The 11,957-nt window shown below is 40.2% G+C and overlaps 2 protein-coding genes across 10 annotated transcripts; both read right to left on the bottom strand.

Moving 5' to 3' along the window:
* Positions 1 to 155: 155 nt before the first annotated feature.
* Positions 156 to 8,433, bottom strand: mbd3b (methyl-CpG binding domain protein 3b). 9 transcript variants are annotated; one of them, XM_032526349.1, is made up of 8 exons: positions 8,225 to 8,349; positions 6,153 to 6,221; positions 5,428 to 5,587; positions 3,369 to 3,506; positions 2,725 to 2,815; positions 2,366 to 2,543; positions 1,632 to 1,784; positions 156 to 1,438 (listed from the first exon to the last, which is right to left on the bottom strand). In XM_032526349.1, the coding sequence occupies exons 1-7, from the start codon at positions 8,236 to 8,238 to the stop codon at positions 1,637 to 1,639; spliced, it is 798 nt and encodes a 265-aa protein (XP_032382240.1). In that variant the 5' UTR covers positions 8,239 to 8,349; the 3' UTR covers positions 156 to 1,438; positions 1,632 to 1,636. The 9 variants fall into 9 exon arrangements, with proteins under 9 accessions (XP_032382240.1, XP_032382242.1, XP_032382241.1 ...); XM_032526351.1 differs by having other exon boundaries at positions 6,192 to 6,221; positions 8,225 to 8,253; XM_032526350.1 differs by having other exon boundaries at positions 6,153 to 6,218; positions 8,225 to 8,253.
* Positions 8,434 to 8,624: 191 nt separating this feature from the next.
* LOC116695835 (cytochrome b-c1 complex subunit 10) lies at positions 8,625 to 11,409 on the bottom strand. Its single transcript, XM_032526356.1, has 3 exons — positions 11,292 to 11,409; positions 9,834 to 9,973; positions 8,625 to 8,862 (listed from the first exon to the last, which is right to left on the bottom strand). The coding sequence occupies exons 1-2, from the start codon at positions 11,351 to 11,353 to the stop codon at positions 9,853 to 9,855; spliced, it is 183 nt and encodes a 60-aa protein (XP_032382247.1). The 5' UTR covers positions 11,354 to 11,409; the 3' UTR covers positions 8,625 to 8,862; positions 9,834 to 9,852.
* Between the last annotated feature and the right edge of the window lie 548 nt (positions 11,410 to 11,957).

The raw sequence follows: 11,957 nt of genomic DNA, 5'->3' as shown, positions 1-11,957 counted from the left end.
ATTCTCTATTTAAATGTGCAGTGTGAATCATTACTGCCACACATGGTGGCCCTTAGAAGATCTACTTTTGGGGGTAAGATGCATCTCAACACAGGTTTAACCATAGTATTTCCAATACTTTCAAAAAAAAAAAAGACACACTAGTAGCAGACTTTATGACATATCGACTCATTTTTAATAAGTAATACAATCAAATTCATTTCAGCAATCAGCCTGCTGATATTGAGAAGGGATAGTCATGATTTCAGCTGGATACATTATTTACTATCAATCCTTGACAGGGATAAAAAAAAAAAAATACAAAATCGTTATAACTCATATGGTAAGTGACATTAAAACTAAATTTTTAAACTGTAATTTTCTGTGTCACCAATTCTGTGCGTGGGTGTACCAAGAGGCAACATGTGTGTGGTAACATTGACACATTAAAAAGACACGTGGCCTGAAACTGATAGAAACAAAGACTAAACAGCAATGTTTCACAGTAAGCACCTATAATGATTAGGACCACAAAACATAATTGTACAATAGAGGTTTCAAGTCATTTCTTTACCATCATGTGTACAGCTCTTTTTACGCTTAGGGTAAAATACCAAGCAGATTTTAGTTAAACACACTTCAAACAACCCTCTTCAAAATGACATGTCTCCTTTAGGGTCAATACTGAACATGAGTCACAGGATGACACACCTGTCATGTACTACAATATTTCCTGGAAATTACAACAATAAAAACTTGACTCTGTCCTTTCCAATGGATGTACAAGGGATTAAAAACTTCACCATTTACATTAGTAACATCAGCCGGCCTGCAGGTTGGCACCGATGCTAATATAAATTATATCAACTCAGTATAGTTACATCTCAACTGGTTCCACGAGAAAAGACAGTGTTTTGTGTCTGACAACTTGTGGAGTGCATCATAATTCAAGAGCCAAAGATACAAAACATTCATTTCCAATCTGCCCAAAACAAAAACAAAAAGCACCCGGATCAACTTTTTGCTGACATAAAATGTTTGAATTTGACATGATTACAAACCCATTCAAAGCCTTTCCTTAAAAAATACACTTCTCATCAAACACTGAATTTGTCACTGTAGATACGTTATTTTTTAATATTCAAAAGTTCAAGGGAATTTTTAAAAATGTCAGTCAAAAAAAAATAAAAAACAACTGAGCTCAGAAATACGGTGAGTAATTTAATTGCAGTCGATGAGTCCCATCCAGTGGAGTTACTGATGACTAGACGCATTTGAGACCCCAAGTGTTTGTGGGTTCAGGAGAGATGACGAAGACAGTTCTTTAGGTGGAACTGGACTGGTGTAAGTCGGGTTAAGGTTTAAGTTGGACGCTGATACTCGGGGACAGTTCATCAGGGCAGGACCGCTGTATGGCTCCGACTGCTCATGGTCATGTGTACAGGTCTTGAACAAAACCCTACAAGAAGAGAGAATTGACAATTAGAAGAAAACAAAACATTCTTTAGTTTTTTGACTGCTAGGTTGCATCTTATATTGTGTAATAATGCATGCACATAGTACAAGACTCAAATGCCTTTTTAACTGCAGCAAGCAGGTGGGACAGGTAAAACAATGTCGATATAATTTGCCTAAATTGCCCCTTAACCAACCTGTGCTATACGCTCTCCATATCTTCACTGCCATTGCCCTCCTCCTTCAGAGTGTCTCCCTCATTGGCAGCCTCTTCGACATGAGCCAACATATCAGCCATCAGTGCCTCCTCTAGCCTTTTCCTCACACTGTACACCAGCTCCTCCTGTTTCCTACACACAAACACAACAGGAAGCTGTTACAGTTGGCAGTTACAGCTGCCTATAACAGCCACTGAATAAGCAGCGAACAGATGGTGCGTCTTTACAAAGAGCAGGGTCACTTGTTATGGACTGTGGAACAGACTCTGTCAACTTCAGAGGGGGGGGGGGGAAATCGGGTGGTGGGGTGGGTGAAGAAATTTTAAAATTCCAAAGATTTCTCCATTATGTCTTTGTGACTCATCTTTTTCATAGTTGTTACTGTGCTTCAGAATATACAATGGAAGCCCATAGCTCATGAACTGGGAAAAACAGATACAATATGCCATTATTCACACTGACTGTAGTCATTTCCTGCTTTTAAATACACTGATGGACAATGTTTCAAGGCACACATAAGCTGATACATTTTGCTCAAAGCAAAAAAGTTCAAATGAGGAACAGAATTTTGGATCCGATATTGATATTGGCTCCAGCAATTAACAAACAGCTTCTACCACCTAGCACAAAAACAAAAACAACAACAACAACAACAACAACAACAACAACAACAACAGGTGATCCTTGTAAGGATGAGTCCCGTGAACGCCCACCTGATGTCCTCATCAGTGACTATGAAGGCCTTGCACAGCGGCTGTGTGGTGTTGAGCCAGACTCCTGGGTTCTTCTCCACAGCTGCAGACAGCTGGCCGGTGATGGGAGCAGCGCTAGTGTGCAGAGCGCTCGCAATGGCCGACAGGAGAGTCTTGTCTGTGCAGCCTGGACCAACGCCTGAAGGCCCAAACGTGTGGTTAAAGGTCATTTTGAAGAAACACCAAAGCCGCAACTCTCCTGAGAGTTAGTTACATCTTATACAGAAACATTTTCAAACTGGCGCTGAGCACTAATGTCACTTCAGAATGTTTTTGTTTTTTTCTATCTGAAGAATCAGTGTTTAACTTGTGTATATTACCTTGCAGACCTTTAGGCAGTTCCATTGTTTTCACCAGCTCCTCTGCAATGTCATAGGCATTGAGCCCACTAAGTTTCTTCTCCCAAAATAGCTGTAGACAAAAAAATATTAGCTGCAGTCAGTTTTGACACAAATCCTTCAAATGAATCAAACCATCCATCCATCCATCTTTGACCGCTTAACCGGTATCGGGTCGCGGGGGCAGCAGCTCCAGCAGGGGACCCCAAACTTCCCTTTCCCGAGCCACATCAACCAACTCCGACTGGGGGATCCCGAGGCGTTCCCAGACCAGGTTGGAGATATAATCTCGCCACCTAGTCCTGGGTCTTCACCGAGACCTCCTCCCAGCTGGACGTGCCTGGAACACCTCCCTAGGGAGGCGCCCAGGAGGCATCCTCACCAGATGCCCGAACCACCTCAACTGGCTCCTTTCGACGCGAAATCAAACCAAATCATTTAAATGAAAATATGTTGCCGTTTCCAGTACATAAAAAAAATAATACACCATTAAAATACTAAAACACAGGTCTGGTCCATCCAGTTTCAATATAGCACATTCCCATCCAGCATTAGCTTAGCATCAGATATCTTGGGTTTTGGTTTGTACGGGATGGTGTTAACAGTAACAGACGGAGAATGTTCACCTGTCTGGGCTGGTCGACAGCTTTCTGAGGGTCCGTCTTCACTTTGTTGTTTGGGTGGTTGGTAACCTTGGTAACAGGCTGCTTAAAGATGGAGGCTGTCTGCCTGACTGGGAGTGATGTGTTCAAGTCAGGTTTGCCCTTAAAAATATCAAGCACAGAGTGAGAATGAAGCCAGGATGGACAGGAAAATATGAATGAGCAAAGAGACAGAATATGGCCGGTTATTCCACATGCAGACATCATTCATACAGCTCTTAGAGGCCCATGTCGGTGCTGAAACCAGTTAACTGAAAAAATGCAGCATATGAAATCAAGTTTGAAAGGAAAATAACAATTTTGCTGTCTTTTATCAACACTATGCCATCGGGTGTGCTGATAAAATATACCTCTTCAAGTTACTGATTTTCAACAATAATATGCCATTATATACAATTATTCATTAGACTTTTATACCAGACTCGCCAGAGAATCTACAAGTCCATAAAAAAGTGATTATTAAAAACTCCAATGCAACAGAGTTTGGTGACAACTAATTTTATAAAAGATTACCTTACATTAGTCTCCCTCCAGATCTGATGAGTAGCAAAGTTTCAGAAGATTGAAATAAGGCATCAGTTTCGTTGTCTTGTCTGACAACAGTAGGCATTTATAATTATTGTATAGATAAGGGCGGCTGTGGCTCAGTGGTAGGGCGGTTGCCTGCCAATCGGAAGGTTGGTGGTTCCCCGCCCCTGCAGTCATTGTCGAAGTGTCCTTGGGCAAGACACTGAACCCCGAGTTGCCCCCGGTGCTGCGCATCGGAGTGTGTGTGTGAGTGTTTATCTGATGAGCAGGGGGCACCTTGTGCGGCAGCCTCGGCCACAGTGTATGAATGGTGAATGTATCCTGTATGATGTAAAAGCGCTTTGAGCAGTTGTTAAGACTGGAAAGGCGCTATATAAATACAGCACATTTACATAAGTAGTTAGCTGTCTACATTAATAAAAGTTTGACAAGCAATATAAAATGTTGCCTTGTTCGTGGTGCTGTTGGAGTACAATACTTTTGTTTTAAAGATGCAACCAAGTGACCGCAACCAAACTTGCACCTAGGGCTGGGCGATAGGAAGAAAATAAGATATCATGATATGCTTGACCAAATACCTCGATATTGATATTGCGGCGATATTCTGGGGTTGACAAATGGTGCATTAACAAAATATCTTCACACTTAGATTTTAGATAAATAATCATCAGTAATGTGGACATTATGGACAAATGTCTAAGTGGGGAAAAAAGGCAAATAACAGAGCAGCTAGAACTGTCTGGTAAGTTCAGAAAAAGTACATCACTTAAATGTAATGGTGTTTTTCCACTGCATGGTATCTACTCAACTTGCCTAGACTTTTTGGTTTTCTATTACGAAAATAACCTGCGAGCTGAGGCGATACCAAAAGGTGACGTGAAAACCTGCAGACTACTGATTGGTTGGAGACGGGGCTAGCAACAGTTGGGGGCGGGGGGGGGCCCTGAACAAACCCACCGTGGTTACTGGTAAATAGTTTATCCAGCGTTTTTCTTTTTGCTGCTTCCAGGTTCATTAAAAACTAATTTGCCTTTGGCTGTGGCAACATGCCGAGAATCAAAAGAAACACCTTTGACATTCTGTGTGTGTGTGTGTGTGTGTGTGTGTCGCGTTGGGTCATAGCAGTTTCCTGCGATGACGACCAGCCACAGCTCGCCTCACTCATAAGTAGGTACACCGCAGGAGAGTTGAGTCAAGTCAAGGCGAGTCGAGCTGGTACCAATAATGGAAAAACGCTATAAGGCAGCCTTTAAAACTTATGTCACATCACAATAACCCAAATCTAAGAGGATATCTAGTCTCATATCACTACATTGATATAATATCAATATATTGCCTAGCCCTACTTGCACCTATATTAAAGTCACTAAATGAGTGGTTGGTTCTAGTCTGCAGCTGATGTGTATGTGCACTGCTCGACCTGTTAACATTAGTGATGGTGTAGTGTTGGTGTTTGGCAGTCCGTGGCTGGTCATCATGAGCCTGTTTGCCTCACCTTGTTCTGGTTATTGTTATCATAGCGCAGTCTCTGACGGTTCTTGTTCAGCTTGCTCATCAGCATCTTCCCCGTGCGGAAATCAAAGGAGCTGAGGTCCATCTGGTTACCAAGGTAACGGGCCAGCTGAGGCTTGCTCCGAAACTTCTTCCCAGATGGACTGGCGGGGAGGCAGAGACATGAGAAAACTACTATTATACTTGAATCATCTTTTACAAAAACAGAAAAGGTATCAAGACTAAAAAACAAACAGAGACAACGACGGCAGCAGGTCACACTTCAAAACACAGACACAGCAGACAAAAACCACAACATGCAACAGGTCAAAAGCAAAAAGAAGCAGATCACATTCAAGTGGGCAATGACACTAAAATCACATTACTTTGTGAAATGGATGCAATCTTTGATGTACACTCTACCACAGCCTTGGTATCTAAGCTGCACACGTTTGTATAATGAGCAGACTATATACAAAAACATTGTTATATATATATATATATGCATACACAGCCTTAAAATGAACCCCTAAGAACCAGTGAACACGTAAACATGGCAATATTAACACTTGACCGTATGTTTCAGAATGGAAACAATATTTTATAAGTCTTAGCAATGACCAACAAAAGGAACATCTGTGGGTGGATACGTGCTAGTAACTCATGCAAATGTATCTTACATCATCACACACCACAGTTAACACCAGTATGAGTGGACAGTTAGCCTACCACAAACTATACAACCGACCCGCCTCCCCCCTCTCTTGCCTCTGTTCCTCATCTTGCTCTTCTCCTCTGCTAAATGAAAACAAATCTGGCGTTGTAGATTCACTTCAATGGGAAATAAAGAGTATTAACTGAGATGACACCGAGTTGTATTCATCGAAGGCGATGCTACTACTAAGCTGCACGGTTGGACAGACTGCTTCTTATCTTAACAATTATTGTGAGGAGCTGGCCTGGCTGGCCTTGTTACCCGGCTGCAAACAGTCCCCCCCCCCCCCCCCAAACTTTATACAGACCACCGTCCCCTCTTATCATACAGCTGTCTGTTTCCGTACGCAAACTCGGTGTCTTGTGCACGTATAAGTTTTGCAAGCCCTCGTTCGTTTAGTACCTAAAATAATAGACATCGCTTTTTCCAGCTGACAAACCCGACTTTCTGGTCACTTCTTCCATTTTCCAGCCCTTGGGGAGAGCAGTGCAATCCCACCTTTTCTTCTCCATTTCCCACGCGAGTTGCCTATAAATCCACTAAAAGTTACTGCGGATTGGATTTAAGGATTTTTTGGATGTCGGGCCTATCGCTTCTTACGCTTTTGTTTCGACCATATTATAACATGCGTCCTGTGTAATGGGATCTCCCTGCTAACATCTCATCTCTTTGTCGTCGCGCAGATCGCTCCGCTGCGGACCTCGGCCAAATCACTACCTGCCTGTAGTTGACTGGGCACGAGGGCTACATCCGCAAGGAAAACATAGGACAACGCGGCTGCGTCAATACCATGGTCAATACATGTCAGCCATCCAGGACGAGACCGGAAGTTAGCACACACTTTCTACGGAATAAACGCATCAAAGGTGGGATACACCTGTATTACTTTATTATATTATTGTTCCCCAGCCATATACATATATATTTTTTTTACTTTCAGGACTCCCTTCCAAATTAGATCTCAATGAAATTAGTTTAAATTAAAGTAACGTTAATATAATATTAACATCAGAAAATATTTTTCAACAGTTAAGCTAGCTATCTGGGTTGAAATAGGCTCCTAAACAATCTGAAACTAGTATTAGCTCTCTAGCTTTACAGTGCTTTCAAAACCAGGTCAAAGTCTCCCCCTTGAACTAAAATATTCTGGCAAGTCTTTGAAAATAACGTTAGTTTAGTTTAATTTTCAAATTGAGCTCTTTGGTTATCTAAAGCTTTGGGTTATTTAACCTAATCCAATTCAAGAACCTGATAACATCACGAGAAAAGTTACGTGAAGGTGAAACACCAACATTTACCACAGAATTTATTATTGCTGTTAGTATTTTGTTTTGAAATGTTTACCGGAAGTGTTATTTTTTATTGTCCAGCTTGACGCTAGAAGCTAGCACTACATCAATGTTAACCTATGGGAAACATAAATTAGGCTACGGCTACAAATAGTCCGTAAATAGTAATCACGCAGATGCCGTGACAACAATAATAGACTCCGTTGAATAATTACAAATACTATATGTAGTAATATCGCGTTCCTCACTTGTAGCATGCTCAGTAACACAAAATGTGAAAGTTCCACGTTACCTACGTGAAACATGAGAGCCGTTTCACCACAATGCCTACCCTTGTCATTCCGACTTGGAGCCGGCTTTTATGAATGAACAAAGTCTATCTTATTGCTAAAACACAGACACCATTTTTTAAGCATATCATGCATTTGTGGAGGCTTTGTGTATGCAACAACGATGCAGAAAAAATGCGACCCGCTTTGTATGGCTCAAATCTGTCGAAATAGCACACTGTCGACGCAGTGTACCGACTCCATACTTAACTAAACATTAGCTGTAAATATCAGGGAAATTAAAATAAATTAAAGCACATTTAAAATGATGCTACAAATAAGACCGACATCCTAGCTGGAGACCACAGCATTGCTATTTGCAAATGCGAAACCAGAGTGCAGCTGCCCAATCGGTGATAAACATACTTTCCAAATATATTATGAAAACGACATATCGCGCATCAAACGACACAATTACAATGCATACAGTTGGTGGTGGTTTCATAAGCCTTCACGTGATATACTTACTCGTTTTTATCCATCTTGAAGACACTATCTCGCTTTCTCCCTCTCGCTATGTTAAATCCCTTCTCCCCTCTCCTCTTTCAGTCCCCTCCCCCTTCGATGGGAGAAATGAAAGACATTATCCACGCAAATTTCGCAGTCTGGCTGATAACGTGAGTATAATGTCTGGGCGAAACTGGCGTATTCTTAGTGTGCACCTAGGCCCATAACCCTCGGTCAATATGTGTGATTCAACAGGAATTATACTATCACTGACTTTACATATACATTTTTATTTCACAATACTTTTACAGTACTATTGGTCATAACCCGTTGGCAAATATGAGGTGTACAAAAGCCTCATGCAAAAGAAAAGTAAATCAGCATTAAACTCAAAATAGATAAAAAAAACAAACTCTCAGCAAACAATTTAAACAAAACTTTTTAATAGTTGGCATTTTGCAAAATAACTGGACACATTGGAGAAAATAAAGATTTATGCACATTAAATAATAATGCATCAAAAACAGCATTTATACAGAGTGGATCTCCTAGTCCAAACTCCTAACAAGCCCTCGGTGACTGATTGTTAAGCCAGGGCATCATACTTAAGCTTGCTTGTGTAAGCATTCCACCCATGTGCCCATTGCCAAGCTCTGGTCCTGTAGGCAAGACACACAGCCCATCCGTTAGCAATTGTACATGGACACATCAGTGTGTAAGAAAAGCACATACTTCCTGTCTCTGAGGTTTGATTTCTGACAAGACCACATCCAAGTAGGGGTTGAGGGGTATGGTGGAAGTGGCAGTGGGTTCGGGATGGTGAGGAGGGCTCTGAAGGTGTATCAACTTAAATAAGGCTCGGAAATATCAATATAATGTCTGTAACGTGATAGCAGAATGGGTCTCATGGATATTGTCTTGGATTTAAAATTCCAATATAAGTAATACTGATATTATACTTGATTATTGTAGGAAAGCACAAATGGTCAGTACCAAACATGTTGCCACATCATTCAGAATTATGAACAGAGTGAAAAAAAGTATCTAAATTTACCATTTAAAACTAGTCAAGCTCTAACTACTACATCCCAAAAATAATTTGAACAATCGAAATTGAAATAAATATGTCGGACCGGTTCTGCTTAATGCATACTTTTTCTAAACCTTTATTTTGTCATAAATTGACTCTGTTTCTATTCTAAAACTAACTTTTGCAAGGCTTTCAGATTAGAGGCATGACGCCTTTATTTATGCACAGTTGTCATCTTACCAAGTTTACAAGAACTCTATGGCCTTTATCCTGCACTAAGCTTTTTTTAGTGAGCACTACAGATGTTTTCGAATAGCAGTGATTTCTGGCCTCAGTATGAGGTTGCTTTTACAGATGCATGAGTTGAGTTCCTACAAACTGCCAAGTGTATGCAAGGTAACCGAAACTTTAATCAATACTCAAGTGTGTTTACTTGAATGTTCAGTTCCTACACCTGGCATGGCCTACACCTATCTGCATCTTATCACAAGTACATGGGTGGGGCTAAAGCTAATGAGCAATCCAACTGCACATTGCAAACACAGTGTGTGAACAAAAGCTCAGCTACACAAGTTTTGGTTATAATAGCAATACACTCACAATGTAGTTGTGTGGGACTTTAGTCATCCTTGCTGAACTTCCCTTTAATGTATGGCACATAGTCCAGGACCAATCGCCAGTCTGTGAAGTGAACGAGTGCCACCCCACCAACTGTTCCCCAGACAGCCATATTTGGTGCCCTTGATGGAAAATACAATGGGATTCATTGATGGCATTGACTGCAACACATGTATCAAGAGCAACTTGGATACTCCTTAATTCAGGTGGCATGATGTTCTTGCACTTTTGTCTGGACAGCATTTTTATGTTTCAGCAGGCAACCTTCTCCAAGTCCATGCACAAACTGACAGTAATGGTGGTTAACTCACAAAAAACCTACCATATTCTTTTTTTGGGGGCATTTTCAGCTTTTATTTTTAGACAGGACAGCTGAAGATATGAAAGGAGAGAGAGGGGGGAATGACATGTAGCAAAGGGCAGCAGGTAGGAGTTGAACCCTGGCCCATTGTATCAAGGAGTAAACCTCTATATATGGACGGGGGGGGGGGCGCTACCAACTGAGCTATCTGGCCAACCCATATTCATATTCATATTCTGAAGAACTGTCAACTGGAGCAGTTTGAACTTACAAAAATAACTTATTTTCCCCCCACCTTAGTCAGTAGTTAATATTTTTACGACATCATTACTATAATTAGTATTAATTATAGGTCATAAGATTTGTGATTACTGACAACTAGAACCAAATGAAACTAGCTTGAACACACAACGCTGGTTTAAGTTGTCGTACATGGGCAAAAGTGAATTTCTGATTAAACAATGGGTCAAGGAATTAGTGAGCTGATAAAGGTTTTAAAAGTTGATTAGTTAGTAGTTACGTTTGTTTGTTAATAATTAATCATTCACTGTGAAGCAGACGCCATCTGAATTTTTCTCTGTGTGCACATTGCAAGGTCAATTATAGTGCTGTGCTGTCAATATAGTTATACAAAAACAAATAGCGCTAGTATAAGAAGTAGAATTTCATTGTGAAATTGAGAAAATATTGTTACAAAAAACACAAAATGGCATTAACGCACATATTGAATTCTGATAATATATATTTTTGATTTTGCATAATTTTGAGGTTTCTTACACTATAAAATAGAAAAGAATGCCTTTATTGTTATTGTACATATACGTGCAGTACCTCTGCAACGAAATTGAAGCAACCTGATGAAATATCTCATAATTAAACTGATACACTATTTTTGATAAAAAGAATATGAGCCGTTCTGTACTGAGATAACGTTATTTAGGGCTTTAAAGTAATTTAAAGCTAGCTACGTCAGTAGAAAATAAACAGGCAGGTTAAGCTAACGTTAGCTAGTAAGCCCAGACTGTATTAAGCGAAACACAGAAGGACAGAGAGCATTTTGAACATAACGGAAGTAAGTTACTTAAAAAATATTTCTACTATAATAACGTTACTCCATCTCTGTTGTTGATTAAACTTACCACGTCCTCAGAATAGAAATGTACTTGGTACCGATGACTTTATGTAGTATTTTCTGAATCATCCTGACCTCTCAGTTGTAGTTCGTTCACTACGTTCTTTAGCTAGTAGCTCCTCGAAAACGTTTTCTCAATGATGGCCGTTAAGGACCCCGGGCTGCCTTTTCTTATGCCTGTTATAAATAACCAACAGGCTGCGTGCAACAGCCTCTTTAACCGTCTATGGCAACAGCTACGGGTCATTTCAGGCCACCATTTCAAAGGTCTCTGTTGACAACACAGATTTGTTTTAAAGCCTCTGCGTACCCTGCCTTAGGCTACCATGTGGTAATACATTAATAATAACTACAGATTTCAATCCTGCACATGCTGACTTTATGAAATCAACTAGCATTTACTTGTATCATGTCTTAAATTTATATGTGGTGCTTTGGTTGCATAATCATGAAGGATTTGTTCCCTAACCGGCTTTGAACAATGGCAAATATGAACAAATTCATTTTCCGAACTACAATAAACCCTTTATTACATTGTTTTCCTTTATTTTCCTTTTTATGTATACAATATTCAAAAGCCAGACATTGGAAAAGGTATAATCTGTTATTAAAAATGGCACATTTATTGCTACATTACTGTTATATACAGGACAGTTCTCAACTATATATATTT

The sequence above is a fragment of the Etheostoma spectabile genome, chromosome 9, assembly GCF_008692095.1.
Source record: "Etheostoma spectabile isolate EspeVRDwgs_2016 chromosome 9, UIUC_Espe_1.0, whole genome shotgun sequence".
In the NCBI taxonomy this organism is placed as follows: domain Eukaryota; kingdom Metazoa; phylum Chordata; class Actinopteri; order Perciformes; family Percidae; genus Etheostoma; species Etheostoma spectabile.
The sequence above is the reverse complement of the archived record's forward strand: the minus strand, read 5'-3'. Positions and strand labels throughout refer to the sequence as shown.

Excerpts from the sequence above, each read along its gene's own strand:
- mbd3b (XM_032526346.1), bottom strand. The coding sequence starts at position 6,650 with ATGGAGAAGAAAAGGTGGGATTGCACTGCTCTCCCCAAGGGCTGGAAA. Across the intron at positions 5,588-6,152 it reads GGTCGGTTGTATAGTTTGTG|TCCATCTGGGAAGAAGTTTC; the intron begins GTAGGCTAACTG and ends CCTCCCCGCCAG. Across the intron at positions 2,816-3,368 it reads CTGTCGACCAGCCCAGACAG|CTATTTTGGGAGAAGAAACT; the intron begins GTGAACATTCTC and ends TTTTGTCTACAG.
- LOC116695835 (XM_032526356.1), bottom strand. The coding sequence starts at position 11,353 with ATGATTCAGAAAATACTACATAAAGTCATCGGTACCAAGTACATTTCT. Across the intron at positions 9,974-11,291 it reads ATTTCTATTCTGAGGACGTG|GGCACCAAATATGGCTGTCT; the intron begins GTAAGTTTAATC and ends TTTTCCATCAAG.